The 17,768-nt window shown below is 46.9% G+C and overlaps 1 protein-coding gene across 2 annotated transcripts in view; it reads left to right on the forward strand.

Moving 5' to 3' along the window:
* CPSF2 (cleavage and polyadenylation specific factor 2) overlaps positions 1-17,768 on the forward strand; it is a 246,260-nt gene that overhangs the window by 100,167 nt on the left and 128,325 nt on the right. For both annotated transcript variants that reach the window (XM_069637927.1, XM_069637926.1), the window contains exon 9: positions 4,694-4,794. In XM_069637927.1, the coding sequence (XP_069494028.1) occupies positions 4,694-4,794 (101 nt within the window). The remainder of the gene's footprint in view (positions 1-4,693; positions 4,795-17,768) is intronic.

A 17,768-nucleotide genomic window follows, 5' to 3' on the forward strand; every position in this document is an offset into this window, starting at 1 on the left:
CCTTCAAACCATGCTTGAAAGATCAGACCGTCACCAGCATATCCATAATAGCCTCTTTATTAGTTAAAATACTTGGCTCTCAAAATATCTAGCCATCTTTCAGTCTTCCCAAAAAGTCAACGCGTCTCGCGGTGTTACTTGCCGCTTGCTCACAACACCCGTATACCACGACCATAGTGTTTATATACATAAGGCATGCCTGCAGACATTGAAATGGGACATGGGGGATCCAATAACAATAAACATAGAAGAAGGGACTTAATTGTACTGGTAATGCCGGCGGTCATCTTTGAAAGGGCTTGATCCCTGCATAATTTAGCTACTCAGTCCGTGATTAAATAATCATGTTGGAATCTTTTCTTCGCTCAACATATATTGTACACATAGCTGATACATTACATTTGTTCTAATGTGGTCCCTTCATTAAAACATGATCCAATCACTATCATGCCATGTGGCTCACAGCGAAGTTGCACAATCTCTTTATTTAAAGTGCCCCGTGCCTTCACACATAAAGTGCATAGTGCATAATAAAGTGACCATGCTAGCAGCTTGCTAAAGTGCCAAATGCTTCAGTGCATATTAACCTCTGATTTTCATAAAGTGCTAAGTGCTTTCAACTTCGATTCAATCTGAAGATCTATTTTTGATCTTGGAGCATGTTACAACCCCAATTTTTTCTTCAAAGTCAGTAGTCTGCATTAATGTCAATTCACAATAATAAAAAAATTTACAATAATAAAAACAACCCCACAATGGTGACTTATGGAAGGTGAATTAAAAACCCGAAAAACAAAACATAGTATCCACATGCAGTTAAAAATACACAACAATAATGGATTTTCACTTATTCAAATCCAATTATGAAAATCACTTTAGTTCAGTCAATCCTTATTTGTATGAAGTGCCAGACTCTTTTATAATAATTCTGATTCTAGTGCCCTAAGAAAGTATATAATTCTTCGTCTATATTGTGACCTTTCGGTTGTTTTGTTTCAAAGTCTAGGATGCAACAAGTTTCTAGTTGTCTGAGCTTTTTTTTCTCGGTCTCCCCCTCTTGGGCCATTCTCAATTGCATGGATTCCCAAGAAAGCAAAACTATCCATGTTACTTTCGTGGCATTCAGTGAAATGTTTTGCCATCGGATAGCTTGCATCTTTATTTTGTATAGGTCTTACATGTTGTTGTACCCTTATTTTTATTTGGTGCTGCCCACGTACCACTTTTTGCATTTACACAACAGAATGTACACCACGGATTCAGTGTCACACGTGATTTTTTCATTGATATACTCAGTTGTTCTTGTTATTGGATGCTCAAAAGTGGCACAGTTCTTAGCGAATTTACACATATTGCACCTTGTGCACTTATGAAAACCTTTTTTCCGATTAATCAACCAGGCACTAGCATCCTTGGCTACTTCTTTATCCATAAATCTATGGACCAATTTGTCTTTAATTGAAATGTTTCTTCTGAAGCTGATATCTGGATGTTTTTTTTAGCAAACCACCAAAATCCTTGTCAAATGGTTAAAACTTTCCAATGTCTCTAACACACGTTTCACCTCTGTTGTTTGGCTGTCATACATTAGTATGAGACGCACATCCTCATTCTCATTACTTTTTCCTTGTCTGCCAAGAGAATTTGTCTGTCATGACTTCTCGCTTTTAAATACGCTCTTTCAATGACTTTTTTAGGGTAACACTGTTGTCGAAATCCTCTTGCTGTGATTTTGCTTTCTGCATCGTTTGTATCTAGAGTTGTGCTGTTCCTTCTTATCCTTACAAACTCACCGTATGGTACACTCCAGATTAAGCTCTTTGGCTGCCCACTCTTGGCATGTAGTGTCATGTTTGATCCTGTAGGTTTTCTATGTAGTTCACACGTTAAAGTTTGCTCCACTATTCTTAAATTAACATCCAAGAAGGTTATGAATGAATAACTGGGGGTTTCCGTGAATCTTAGATTATTATTTTGATTCAGTAGCTTTACAAAATTCAACCAGCCACTCACAGTCCCTTTCCAAATTACAAATAGGTCATCTATATATCGAAGCCAGATAACCACATTTTCAGTCAATTCATGACCCATGGTCAAGTTGGCATAAGACAGGGCGAATGTTGTGCCCATAGCCGTGCCCTGTATTTGCCTGAAATACTCTTCATTGAAGACAAAGATATTATGGTTGAGGCAGAGATCAATCATTTCTAAAATCATTTGCGTGTGTTCCAGACAATTGAGAGACCTGGTATTCAGATATCTCTCACATGCTTTTTTACCATAGTCATGTCCAATTGACGTGTATAAAGACACCACGTCCATTGTTGCCATCATGAAGTTGGATTCCCAGGGTATATTGTTTACCCGTGTTAGAAAGTCCTTTGTGTCTTTGAGATAGGAAGGTAACGAGGAGACGAAAGGCAGAGTTTCATCTATGAATTTCGACATGTTCTCCAAAACTGACCCCACTTGGGAAACTTTCGGTCTTCCCGGTGGTCTTTTACTGGTGGTGAAAATGTATTTTCAGAAGAAAATATATGGTCGGTGTGATGGAGTTAGTCGTTTGTAGAAATTTACTATTTTCTTCAGTAAGAATGCCTTTTTGTTCCCAAACTGCTACAAATTTCTTTACCTTTTCTTCTAGTGCTTTTGTTGGATTTATTTAACATCTTACGTAGCATTTTTTGTCATTTAACTGTTTCTATGCCTCCTTGACCTAGTTTTCACGAGTCATTAGGACAATGTTCCGTCCCTTATCTGTATGTGTGTGTGTGTGTATATATATATATATATATATATGTATCACTGTGTGTGTGTGGGTTTCATAGTAAGTGTGTGCTAGAGGTTTTGTTTACTTAGTTTCAATTTTAAAGGCCTAATCAATGTATATTTTTGTACTTACCCCTGGAATTTCCACACTGGCTATCAGGTAAGCGCTAGATTCTGTCCCCCTTTGGCCCAGTTTCATCATGGCAGCCCCATAGTGCCTAACACGATCCTTGCGGTCCACAGAGCCCCATACATGCCTCCTCTTGCAGTTCCGCGCCTCCCCCGGCCCTTATTGCTCCAAGCCTTTCTTATCCCAGAGCGAACCTGGGCAGCCCTCTGCCCCTGAGGCTAAGGGCCCCAAGGCAAAGGGCGGCTCCTACATTGTCGGCTCCAAGACGTGTCTGCACGTGTCTGCAGGGGAAGCCAGTGAAGCCAGCAGTTAAGACACCAACAAAAACTGTAATTGTGGCATGGGTGGGTTGTAGAGCAATTACTCTACACCAGAAAGCCCCCGCCACTCTACCTTACCTTCCCATAACATAGACTGCCATAGACTTAGCCCATGCATACTTAGAAAGATTTGTGGCCACCAGCCGGATTTTATCCATGACAGTATTTGAAATGTTGCCTTGCACTGCATCCTACCATACTAGTCAATGTTAACAAGTGTCACACCTGGAGGGACGCTAGCCTGCACCACATCTAGATAGGATTGCGAATGTTAGCACATGCCACACCTAGATGGAACTTGAATGTTAGCATGTGCCACACTTAGAATTGAGAACATTAGCCTGTGCAGCATCTAGATAGGATTGCGAATGTTAGCACATGCCACACCTAGATCGAACTTGAATGTTAGCATACACCACAGTTAGAATTGAGAACATTAGCTTGCCCCATATCTAGATAATTATTGTGAAGGTTGGTGAGTGCCACACTTAGACAGAATTATGTAGATCAGCAAGTACTACACTTGGACAGAACTGTGAATATTAGCATGTTAAAAGTCATATAACCGACTAACCAATATAAACTCAAACTCTCTGCATACTTCTCACACAACTATCTCTCGCACAACAAGCTGCACACACTTCACCACACTGCAACAACACATAAACCGCACAAGCGGACTGACACCGATCCAATACTCGCACCAAAGATCAGCATCCGGTGTCTACTGAGTTGAAGCTGACTACAGTACACCACTCCTCTCACTGTCCTACTCCCTCCTCACCTTACTAACCCATCCCACCTTCTCGTTTACAGATCCGCCAAAGCGCCAGGGGACCAATTCCGATGGTGACTGCGCTATAGAAGTACCTTTAACAAAACAATTATTGGTGGTATTCTATGTGGGCTCGTTGTAGCCCTAGCCGACTCTAAAACCCCCTCCTTAGTCCAAGCCTTGCATTGCTCTGATCCTTACCTTCAGTGCATTTGGCTAGACTTCAATGTCTTCCCTGTGCACCATGATAGGTTTCCGCTCAAAATCCACCTGAGGGTGGATTTAGGAAATCCATCTCAACACCAATGGTAGCAAGCTTAAATGCATGAACGTTGTTATACGTTGGTCGCTTCTTGCTATTCTTAAGTAGAGATAGTATAACATTTGAAGCACACCTTTTCTCTCAATGGTGAGTTCTTAAGCCGGAGGACACAGTAGGAGGCAGTGACAGTCACAGCCTTTTGCCTTATTTCTCCTACATTGCATTACTGGGTGTCATTCACCACTGGTTAGAGCCATGAGAGGACATGGCTATGGGCAGGAATTACCGCAAGCAGCAGACATCATCTGATGGGATTCCATCTCGTGGGAGTTAGGGGGTTCGGGGGGGGGTTCCACATATAAGGAAAACGAAGGAGGACAGAGAGTTAACTTAAAAAATATATTTTTACACATGCCTTTTTTTAAAAATTCTTCTAGCTCAAGAAAAGAGTGAAACTCGATGGCAAAGAACTTGAAGAGTACATGGAAAAAGAGAAGATGAAGAAAGAAGCAGCTAAAAAGTTGGAACAGTCTAAAGAGTAAGTATGTCTGCTAACGTGTTGAAGAAAAGATGTGTTAGGCAGAGTTTGCATGCAGTACCCTCTGGGACCACTACACACAACTATGACTACAGGTGTAAGCAAAACCAACCTTTGGTATAAGTTTGTACCACACAGTTTTTGGTAGCGAGCTGAGCAGCCAGGCTTATCTCACGAGGGAATGTGAGCTTGTAAGGGTGTTACACAAAGGTCTACAATGACAAGTATTCAGATAGGCACTTAGACTCAAGGTTTCTTGGCAAAACACTTCTTAATTTATTACACAGTCATTTATAAAGCATTCACTAAACGAGACAACCAATATCACACGCAAGTTATACTACAATACTGATTACTAAGCAGTTGAGCTCCCTTGAAGTAGGAGCCAAATAGCATTGAAGTAGGAGCAAAAAGGCATAAGTTAATAAAACGAATATTACAGTTACTTTAAAACAGTGCAAATAGTTTGAGTTCACCAGAGGAGTTGATTCAATGCAATAGGTAGGCCAAAGTCAATGGGCTAGTGTTTTGTATAAGTAAAAACGGTTCTGGTATTTAAAACGGAAAAGTCTTTGCCACGGTTCTTAGAATTAGTTCACAGAAGAAAGGTTTGTTTGTCAGGTCACACGCTGATTAGGTCTGCAAGTTGCCAAAGTTCCACGAACTTTCGCAGTGAGGTAAGTTCTCTCGGTCGGGTTTTCATAGTACCTTATATTGAAGAAAAAGATGCAGCTGAAGACTTCTGTTCCTGGCAGTTCATGCAGATCTCGCTGCCCCTTAGCCTGTCGTGGGGACAAGAGGGAGGACGTCGAGGGACTCCTGCACTGCACAGGGACTGGTCCCAAAACTGGCAAATTGGCAAATTTTCGGTTGCTGTTCTTCAAGCACGCAAGCTGGTGTCCTTCCCCCTGGTTAATCCTAACCAGCTTCGAGAATGGTATCCAGGTGGCTTACGAGTTGATTGGTCCCACCAACTCTAAGGAAGAAGTCGTCCTTGAAGGGTATTCTCTGTCGAGGTGAACCTGGCGATTCGGACCTGCAGCAGGGCTCCACCGGGCAAACCAATGGTAATGGTCCTGTAGTTACAGCAGCCGTCCTCTTCCAGCTCGTCTTCAGTTCTTTCGTTCCAGTGGTCGAATCTGCCTTTCAGTCCATGAGACTCACCTTTTAAACAGTTTTCCCCCATTAATTCCAGCTTAGCTGCCACTCACCCAGCAGGGTGGCTGTCCTTGCCGGTCAGCCAGCCAATCACGCCAGAGTGCATTTTGGGTGTCCTAGCAGACTAGGCACAGGGAGTTTCGGACACCTCTCTCACTTCCTGCCTGCCCCAGACACTTGGGCGCCAGAGGCAGTCTTCAGACCTGAAGCCCGCCAAAGGCATAGGAACAAAGAGACCAAACCTGGTTTGATGCGCAGAGACAAACTCTAGAAGGACCTTTCCAAAAAGAAATGGCGAAAAAAGAAGACCGGGACCTGTTTAAACAAAGGGGGCTTAGGCACCATCTTGAAAAACATGGCTCCCGCGATTTTTAGCTACCAGTGTTCGCGGTCGGTAAAAATCATGGTAGTTTCTTGTAAAACCACTGCCACCAGCCATTTCGATAGGAAAGGGTAGTATTTTACTGCTACATGAGTTTCTAGACATAGGGGATACTAGGTAACCCCTCCAGCACTCTATTGTAAGATAGTGTATGCTGGGTCTAGGAATTTAAAAAGACTAGTAAAGTCAATTTAACTTGACATTCTCTGGGAAACAGTAGTTTATCCCAGAGAAGGTATTTAAACCTTGGCACAGCCTAAAAGGCTTCCCTGGGTCACTGCACTGAGGGTGCTGTGCAACGCACATGAAAATATGATGCCAATGGAGTTTATCTAAAAACCTCATAATCAAAGAACATGAGTAAAACGCACATCAAAATACAAGAGAGAGTGGGGGAAAAAACTCTCTCTCCAGGTAACAAAATCAAGTCCTCAAAATCCAGCAAAGTTGCTGGGGGTCTCTAAGGTGAAGGGAATTAGCATATTTGTGAGAATTCTCCCCAACAATGACCTAGGCAAATGTGGCTGCAAGCCAATGTTAAACAAGGGGTTGTGTAAAAGGCATTTCACAGATTCAACAAAAGTCTTTGACTGGACAAAACTGCAATTTTAGCTGTGCTATAAGCAAAGTGATTGGCAAAATGGACATGCAACTATGAACCCATTGTTCACAAAATGGAGTCGATAATTCTTGCAGACATCCGCGCGTGTCAGAGCGCATGCAGAGTACGTGTCAACAACTAGTCTAGTATAGTTCTTGGATCAATGTTAGGGCACTTTTTCTAAATTCCACCAAAAGGACTTTATAAAACCTATTTCCTGGGCAATATAGAGGTTCCATGTGTTAATATCCCCACAAACATATTGCCAAAGAAAAATATTGCCATATTGTTGTGGCGATATTAAGGAATGGAACCTGCGGGGGGAGACCCCCGCAACCCCAGCTCCCAAAAACACCAAAGATATCACCTATGGCCGTTCCAGACAACCATACATAAAGCAATATTTTTGGTGGGGATAATATGTAGTGATACCAATATAGAGCTCCAACTCTTAGTATCAGTCTGTACCACTCAAGGCAAGGTAGCAGTGGTAGAGCAGCCATCTTTCTCATGGGAGGGAAAGGGGGCTATAAGGAGGCACAAAGAACTTGTAGCATACATGGACCCAAAGAAACACTATATATATATATATTTCTGATGTTTGTTAATCTGCTTAGAATCACATGCTGTGCATAGGTCCGACATCCAGTGGTCACTGCGGAGTATTGCATCTTGTTTTTCGTAGTCGAAAAGGGGACGTCGACCAGGCGTGTCTGAAACACTATCCCTATAGTGACGTGCGTTGTACCCACAATCCCTCACGCGTCGAGGTCCCTCAGATTGTTTTTTTCCGCCCAGCTTCTGGTCGCCTTCACGCGGAGCTCCTCGAGAGACATTGCAACCCTCGACCTTTGGTCGTTTCTTCTACGAAGATTAATACAGCACTCCCTCGACGCAGTGTAGCTGTTCTCCGCCGAGCAAAATCGTCGACGGAGGGTCGAGCGGAGGAAATCTTCGGCGCTGCCGAACACATGGCCTGGCCTCGCTGGCCACATACAGTAGGGAGAGTGGGGTCGTGGGACATCTCTGGGTCTTTCTGAGAATGCCTTTCCCTTTCCCCTTCCTTTCCCTGGGGGTGTTTATCGCGATTTATTGCCTCTGCTATGGAGAGGACACCATTTAGGTTTTGCCCACTTTGTAAAGGCAAATTCACTTGGAAGGACAAGCACTCACGGTGTAACCGCTGCTTGCCCCTCGATCACAAAGAGGAAGGGTGCGCGGCTTGTCGGCTTCTGAAGCCTAAAACTCTAAAAGACCGTAGGGTTAAAAGGTGGGCGGCCTACGCGATGTCGAAGGCCGAAGGTTCACCCGCCGCTGCTACCACCGACAGTGACGAGGAACGCGATGACACGACCTCCGCCACGGAAGTCGTAACCCCCTCTAAGGAGCGCTTACGCGCTTCGTCGTCTGTCCCCGGCCCCGACGGGCTCGGCTCACGCCCTGCTTATGGGGATGAACACCCCGGCGACACTGACGCACACAAAGATTCACATAAAGATAAGCACACAACCCATGGCTCTTCTTCGTCTAAGTCGAAGAGAGCTTCGGCGCCCAAGGAGACGCAGGTTCCACCGGCGGCCTCATCGGACCGTTCGGGTTCGAAGCCCCTCTCGCAGCCGCGACCTGCGACTGGGCTTTCGGCAAACAAGGGCGCCACCACCAAACCATCGGCCGGTGCGCATCAACAGAAGGCGCAGACCGCCGTACAGCGCTCGATACCCATAGCGTCGAAAACTCAAGCTTCCGCCGACAAGAATGTCGCCGATAGCTTAGCCAGGATCGTTGTAGCCGACGCCCAAAAGCGTACGCCGAAGATTTCGTCGAGCGTTACGCATAGAGCAAAGGATACGCCGAAAACACCCGAAGGAAAGCAGGGACTACCCCCTTCAGTCAGGGAGTCTCCCGACACACCTGAGGGTTTTGAGGAGGGCGACGGGACACTTTCCTCGACGCTTTGGGAGAGGTCGAGCCATTTCGAGGTAGACAACTCGAGTTTTCCCCCGCTAGACCGCTCTGGGGTACCCCATGAAACTATGGAGAGACTCCACCTCTGTATGGAGAGGATGGAAAAGTTTATGAGTACCCAAGCCCCTCTAACTCTCAGAAGAACTAGAGAAGGGCCTCAAGACGACCCCAGAGCCAAAAAACCGAGGCTGGTCGATCCCCTGCTGGACACAGCCTCAGACTTCCAAGATGTATATGACCTCACTGGGGAGGAACAATACTTCGAGGAAGAAGATGATTTCATGGACAACGAAGGACAGAACCAGGAGGAATGTCTAGAAGACAGAACAGACATTATAGAAGAAGGCTTCGGGATTAGCCCAGGAGAAGGACCTTCGCACCCCTGGCAATCACCATCAGTGTGTTCCGACACTGATGCCCTAAATCTAACTCCTCCGGATAATTCTCCAGTTAGGAACACGTCTCCAATTGACGATCAGCCTACTTTCAATGCACTGTTGCGCAGAGCAGCAGCGCATTTCGAACTGGACACGGGAGAACTCTCTCCAGAATTAGACTTTGTAGAAAGAGTCATTAAAGAAAAACCCCCGGTCAGCCAGACCATTCCACTCCTCGCCTCAGTTAAAAGGAGGATCACCCCGTCGCTGTCCACTCCCGCATTGATCAGAGGGGTCAATCCACGGATTGAGAAACTTTTCGCTCCTTCACCCTCAGACCCGCTCTACATTAGGGGACATTCCATACCGGACTCCCTAGTTGTATCTAATACTAGAAAGAGGGCAGGGGTACCACTTTCCACCAGTGAGGCACCCCCTGACAAGGAGGGCAAGAGGCTATATGCCCTTGCAAAAAGAGTTACTTCCTCGGCTGCCTTCTCAGCAAGAATTGCCAACAACAATTCCTTGCTTGCGAGCTACGCAGACGCGCAGTGGGCCAAACTGCGCAAAGACGCAGAGGAAGCACCGGAGCCTTTACGTACACGCCTACTGTCGACTATTGGCGAAGGAACACAAGTGAACCAGAGCATTGTAAAAAACTCTCTGGACGCGGCAGAAACAGCAGGACGTTCCCTGGTACAAGGAATACTCCTAAAGCGCCATGTATGGCTGCGCAACTCAGGCTTTAAACCGGAGACACAGGCGTCTTTAATAAATAAACCTGTCGAGGACGCCAACCTCTTCGGAAAAGCGGTAGATGAAGCCCTAGAGATGGCCAAAAAAGAGTTCGACACTATCAAGACTCTTGACCAGATCTCTAAGCCCACTACCAGACGCGGCTATGGCAACAAGCGCTTTTTTCGTGGCCAACGGCAACAACAACAAGGTCACCATCAGCAATACCCTGCCACCAATTACCAAGCCAATAGTGGCCAGTACAGCCAAAGAGGCCAACGCCGGGGCAAAGGGAGAGGTCGGGGATCCACCCCCAGAGGCTCCCAAGCCCCCAACAACTCCAAGTGACGCGAAGATTCGCGTCCCCTCCCATGCAACACCGGTCGGGGGCCGGATAACATCCTTTCTTCCTGCATGGGAGGAGATAACGTCAGACCGTTGGGTACTTTCCACCGTAGCCCACGGATACTGTATCGAATTCAACAGTTCCCCATCCTACAGACCCCCGAGGGGACGGCGGTTGACGCCGGAACATCTTGCCATCCTTCTTCAAGAAGTACAACAACTGCTGGAAAAAGGAGCCATAGAGGTCGTGCCTCTATCTCAGGTAACGGAAGGTATTTATTCAGTGTACTTCCTTGTACCCAAAAAGGATCTAACCATGCGCCCTGTATTAGATCTGCGCCCAGCGAACAAGTTTATCAAACCCCAAAAGTTTCGTATGGTGACCTTACAGGACGTGATCCCGCTGCTTTCACAGGGAGATTACATGACAACATTGGACATGAAAGATGCATACTTTCATATTTCAATGTTGCCAGCGCACAGAAAATACCTAAGGTTCATGATAGAGGGCAAACACTACCAGTTCAAGGTGCTACCCTTGGGTATAGCTTCAGCACCAAGGGTATTCACAAAGGTACTGGCAGTGGCTGCGGCCCACCTGCGCAGGTTGTCCATCCCAGTTTACCCTTACCTCGACGACTGGCTCATAACAGGGGACTCCTACGAAACATGTTTCTCCAATACCCAAAAGACGGTAGACCTTTTGTTCCAACTGGGCTTCTCCATCAACGAAAAGAAGTCCAGTCTAGACCCCAGTCAAATCAAACAATTTCTAGGGGCTCTAATTCAAACAAGGGACGGCCTCGTCTTCCCCTCCAAAGAGAGGGTCCAAAACATGCTGTTTCAGATCCCCCAATATGTGACCGGCCGAGAGGTGACGGTACGCAAAGCAATGCGCTTGCTAGGAATGATGGCGTCGTGTATTTATTTGGTACCTCACGCGCGCCTGCGCATGCGCCCAATGCAAGAGTGGCTCAACAGCCAGTGGTGTCAGGCCAGCGGACAATGGGACGATCTAGTGGTGGTCTCGCAGGCCTTGGTTCTCTCGCTACAGTGGTGGACAAAGGGGAACATGGAAAAAGGAAAACCCTTTGCCACACCCGCGGCGGAAGCCACTCTAACCACAGACGCATCCCTCACAGGATGGGGTGCTCACCTATACCATCAGACTGCTCACAGAGTGTGGACTCCGAACGTAGCATCCAAACACATCAATCTACTGGAGCTACTAGCGGTATTCAAGGCGCTAAAAGCCTTCCAAGAACACCTACAAGGCAAGACAGTAATGGTCCTTACGGACAGCACTACAGCCATGTACTACATCAACAAGCAGGGGGGCACCCACTCTCCAGGCTTGTCCAAACTGGCCCAGAATATATGGAAGTGGGCTCTCAAACAGGACATGTTCCTACTATCACTACATGTACCCGGGGAACTCAATCTGCTGGCAGACAGACTCAGCAGAGATTTCCCCCTGCCCGAAGAGTACGAATGGCGTCTGCACGAAGACATCGTCTTCGACGTCTTCACACAATGGGGATTCCCAGAAATAGACCTGTTCGCAACCCTGGAGAACTCTCAATGCCTAAGTTACGCCTCCAGGTACCCCCAGAACCAATCCAAGGGGAACGGTCTATCGATGCAATGGTCAGGGAAATTTGTTTACGCTTTTCCCCCGACTCCCCTTCTCAACAAGGTGGTGCACAAGATGCACCAGGAACAAGTGACCATGATACTGGTGGCCCCAATGTGGGCCCGACAGCCATGGTTCGCTCACTTGATGGAGATGTCTCTATCTCCCCCAGTAAAACTCCCCTGCCCGTACAACATGCTATCTCAGAACAAGGGCAGGACTCTGCACCCATGCCCCCAGAACATGAATTTAGCAGCTTGGCTCCTGAGGTCATAGAGTTCGGACATCTACAACTCCCGCAAAGATGCATGGACATCCTCAGGGAAGCCAGAAAACCGAACACTCGCCACTGCTATTCTAGCAAGTGGAAGAGATTTGTCATCTGGTGCAGGAGTAAAAGCATCAACCCTATTGACTGCTCTCCCACACATGTGGTACTATACCTGACCCATCTCTTGGATTCAGGCCTAGTGTTTAACTCCATTAAAGTCCACCTAGCGGCACTTTCTGCATACACCACCTCCCAACTCAAAGTGTCGTGGTGGAGGATCCCAGTTATAAAGGCATTCATGGAGGGAGTAAAAAGAATACACCCACCGAAAGCTGACCCTGCTCCCGGATGGGACCTTAATGTGGTACTTACCAGACTCATGGGCTCTCCATTCGAACCCATGCACAAAGCATCCCTTAAACATCTTACTCTTAAGACTGCTTTTTTAATAGCTATCACCTCCATCAGGAGAGTAAGTGAACTTCAGGCTCTTTCTATTCTAGACCCCTTTGTTACAGTTCACAAAGATAAAGTGGTTCTACGCACTCACCCTAGGTTTGCTCCGAAATTTATTTCTAAATTCCACGTAAACCAGTCTATAGAACTACCAACGTTCTTTCAAAATCCTTCCAATTTGGGAGAAAGGACTCTGCACACACTTGATGTACGCAGGGCGGTCATGTTCTACATGGAAAGAACCAGACCATTGAGGAAGACTAATCAGTTCTTCGTCTCGGTGGCAGCAGGAAGAGAAGGAGATGCGGTTTCAAAATCCACTATTTCTAGATGGATTGTTCAATGCATCACTCTCTGCTATACTCTTGCTAAGAGAGAACTACCCTTTAAGCCAAGAGCACACTCTACTCGAGGCACGGGGGCATCCATAGCATTCATTGCAAATGTTCCCCTTGAGTCCATCTGCAAAGCGGCTACCTGGAGTTCTGTGCACACCTTTACAAAACACTACTGTCTAGATACACACTCTAGATCTGACTCCCAGGTGGGACAGGCAGTATTACGACACCTTTTCTCTACTGTTCCTTCTCATAACCCACCGCCAACTCCGGGTACTGCTCGCTAGTCTATGCACAGCATGTGATTCTAAGCAGATTAACAAACATCAGAAGAGAATGCATTACTTACCGTAAAAGCATTTCTGATGGTTGTATCTGCTTAGATTCACATGCGCCCACCCTTCCTCCCCGCTCGGATGGAAGGAACATAGACTTCCTTTATATATCTCTCTCTCTTTCTGTACTCACTCACGTCTAGAAGGCTCCCTCAGGGCAGAAAAAATACAAACAGAGGGACCTCGACGCGTGAGGGATTGTGGGTACAACGCACGTCACTATAGGGATAGTGTTTCAGACACGCCTGGTCGACGTCCCCTTTCGACTACGAAAAACAAGATGCAATACTCCGCAGTGACCACTGGATGTCGGACCTATGCACAGCATGTGAATCTAAGCAGATACAACCATCAGAAATGCTTTTACGGTAAGTAATGCATTCTCATATATATATATATATATATATATATATATATATACACACATATATACACACACACACACACACACGTAAAGAGAATTATTTAGAATGGTAAGTACTATAATAAGAAAACACAATATAAATCCAAAGCAATACTTCTAGTAAGTAAACCATAATGTAATAAGACTTGTAGAATGGCAGTATTCAATGCAAGGTAAGTAAAAAAATAACTGTTATAGTAAACTTTGTAGATTACTCTGTTTGAGGAATAACATCAGGGTACAAGACCAACACAAGAAGGTAAACACTTTACAGAGCTTGTGGTTACTTTTTAGAATGGTGGAAAATATTCAAAGGTAAGTAAGAACTTGGCAAATACTTTTCCGAATTACATCATGTAATTCAAAGGTAAGTAAAAACTTTGTAGTAAACTATGTAACTTATTCGGTTTCATGAATAATAGTTACCCTACCAACAGTGTACAAGACCACATAACATAAAGGTAGCCAGTAAGTACTTTGCAGTAACTTTTTAGAATAATAGACACAATTCAAAGGTAAGTAAAAACTTTTGAATACTTTTTTTCTAATCCTTATGGCAGAAACAACACCAACACAAGGTAAGTTACTTAGCAATCATTTCACAGAGCCTAGGCTTTAGAAGTCCTTTTTTGTTTATTTCTGAGTCTATTTCAGGGTCAGATTGGAGGTCAAAGAGGCAGGCACAAGCTGTAGAAAAGTTCCTTTGGAAATCTTCAGTAGCAGTTAAGTAACAGTTTTTGTGGGTAAAAGGGTTCAGGGACTTCGGAGAAGACTCCCTGAATGCGTTCCAGCATTCGGCCACGGCGAACGTGTATGGGCGAACTACCAAACGCACAAATTACCACCTCAGCACCATAGGAGCGACAGAATGACTTTAGTTCAGTATTGCCTCGAGTCCCACAGTAGGAGTGATGAAGATTATGTTTATTTATTGAGCCTTTGTATGGCGCCTGTACATTTAAAAAGTGTTTCCAGATGCCAAAAGACAAGGCGCGGTACAGGGGAGAAAATAACAGTAACAGTCCTACTAGGCCTTGTGACATTCGGATTGTACAAATGCTATAACGTGAAGTGCAAGGAGAGGGGAAGAGGGAAAAGTGCAAGAGGGAGGGAGCCAAAGGGCTGGGCAAGTGCTAAGAAAGGCCTGGAGGGGGCAAGAGCTCAGGCCAGGCGATAGGGGATAGGGGGTCAACTTGTGCGAGGGAGGAAAGGTGGAACAGACCCAGTAGGCTAGTCGTGGAAGTTTGCCCGAGGGCAAGTGCTGGTATGTGGGAGAGGGGGGTGACTGGTTGAAAGAAGGGCTGCCACAGTAATGCTCATGAGGGATACACATCACCAGACCTAGAGGCAGGTAGAACTAGCAGGGGAGGAGAAAAGGAAGGTCTTGAGAAGCTTCTGGAATTTAAGGACATCCGGCTCAAGACGGAGAGGCCCAGGAAGGCCATTCCAGAGGGAAGCTCCTGCAGAAGAGGAAGATCTACCCCCCACTCTCTTTTTAGAGATGTGTCTGATTAAGCTGGAGGGCTTCACGATTTAGCAGCTGCAGACTGTCTCGTTCCTTGGTGGGGATGAATGAAGGGACTTTGGCTAGGATTTTGCAGCAGTAATCCAGAGAAAGGGACTTCCAGCAAAGGATTCTTCGTGCTGCAACACAGATCTATGGTTTTGGCACCTTTTCAGAGACACCAGTGAAGAATGGTTCTCGTTAGATTGATTTGCCTCGCTTGATCAGTCCTGCACTCTGGTGAGGGGACTTTGAGTGGAATCTTGCTTCTGGAGGTCCTGAAGGAGTCTGCCAAGGTTTCGAGAGGATTTGTTCTTCGAAAGACCATTCACTGCAGGATGGTCGCAGGTCCCATGGTATTAGCAGTTGGCAGCCGAGGAAGGTCGCAGGTCGTCTTGGGATGGCTCAAATTGCAGGCATCTTAGAACTGATTATGCCGACCAGTCCATGGGAGGAAGTTGCCATCTTCGGAGCTTCCCTGTTGATTAGAAAACGGGGTCAGGACAGCAGCCGTCACTTCAGCAGGCTTCACTGTTTACTGGAAGGGGCTGCAGGCTTCTATGGTAGTCTTCTTTGGTTCTTCTGTTCCAGTGGTCGACTTGTCTTCAACTTGAGAATCCAGCCAATCTATCCAGGAACCCAGCCAATCCGCACTCATGCTACATTCAAACTTGGGGGTGGCTGTCCAACTGACAGCCAGACTTCCAGGTGGAACTGGTTCCAGGCAGGCATGCCAGAAGACAAAGGACTGCTGAGTTTTGGACTCTACCCCCCCCCCCCCCCAATCCCCCCCACCCCACTCCTTGTTGCCTGTCTTCAGACCCGCTGGAGCCTTGGCAGCTTTCCAAATGTATTCCTGCCAAAGACGAAAGTCAAAGCAGGACCTCCCCCACTCAGCACGGTAGAAGGACACAGAAAGAACAAACACAATAAATGGCGAAAAAAGAATTCATAGCAAAAACAAAGAGGTGATGGCTGGAAGGTTTAGACTTAATCTTAACCACTGGCAATGCTCTGGGCAACCCTCCAGACCACCGTTCTTCGCCTGCCAAGCCATTACAGAAGGGAAAGACCATATGCAAATCAGGCTTGGCCCCACCCCAAAAGGGGCAGTCCAGCCCGAACTGCTAGGCCACATCCCTTCTGCACGAGACCACAAGCATCCCCAAACATGTTTCGCCCTTGTTGGGGCTCATCAGTGAGGAGTAGCTTGGGTCTCTAGGCCCAGCAGGCACGGGACCCACGTCTGGGCATACCCGTCCCACTCGGGGTGACATAGCAAAAACAAAGAGGTGATGGCTGGAAGGTTTAGACTTAATCTTAACCACTGGCAATGCTCTGGGCAACCCTCCAGACCACCGTTCTTCGCCTGCCAAGCCATTACAGAAGGGAAAGACCATATGCAAATCAGGCTTGGCCCCACCCCAAAAGGGGCAGTCCAGCCCGAACTGCTAGGCCACATCCCTTCTGCACGAGACCACAAGCATCCCCAAACATGTTTCGCCCTTGTTGGGGCTCATCAGTGAGGAGTAGCTTGGGTCTCTAGGCCCAGCAGGCACGGGACCCACGTCTGGGCATACCCGTCCCACTCGGGGTGACATAGCAAAAACAAAGAGGTGATGGCTGGAAGGTTTAGACTTCATCTTAACCACTGGCAATGCTCTGGGCAACCCTCCAGACCACCGTTCTTCGCCTGCCAAGCCATTACAGAAGGGAAAGACCATATGCAAATCAGGCTTGGCCCCACCCCAAAAGGGGCAGTCCAGCCCGAACTGCTAGGCCACATCCCTTCTGCACGAGACCACAAGCATCCCCAAACATGTTTCGCCCTTGTTGGGGCTCATCAGTGAGGAGTAGCTTGGGTCTCTAGGCCCAGCAGGCACGGGACCCACGTCTGGGCATACCCGTCCCACTCGGGGTGACATAGCAAAAACAAAGAGGTGATGGCTGGAAGGTTTAGACTTAATCTTAACCACTGGCAATGCTCTGGGCAACCCTCCAGACCACCGTTCTTCGCCTGCCAAGCCATTACAGAAGGGAAAGACCATATGCAAATCAGGCTTGGCCCCACCCCAAAAGGGGCAGTCCAGCCCGAACTGCTAGGCCACATCCCTTCTGCACGAGACCACAAGCATCCCCAAACATGTTTCGCCCTTGTTGGGGCTCATCAGTGAGGAGTAGCTTGGGTCTCTAGGCCCAGCAGGCACGGGACCCACGTCTGGGCATACCCGTCCCACTCGGGGTGACATAGCAAAAACAAAGAGGTGATGGCTGGAAGGTTTAGACTTAATCTTAACCACTGGCAATGCTCTGGGCAACCCTCCAGACCACCGTTCTTCGCCTGCCAAGCCATTACAGAAGGGAAAGACCATATGCAAATCAGGCTTGGCCCCACCCCAAAAGGGGCAGTCCAGCCCGAACTGCTAGGCCACATCCCTTCTGCACGAGACCACAAGCATCCCCAAACATGT

This window comes from Ambystoma mexicanum, chromosome 14 (genome assembly GCF_040938575.1).
Source record: "Ambystoma mexicanum isolate Mex_15411 chromosome 14, UKY_AmexF1_1, whole genome shotgun sequence".
NCBI lineage: Eukaryota > Metazoa > Chordata > Amphibia > Caudata > Ambystomatidae > Ambystoma > Ambystoma mexicanum.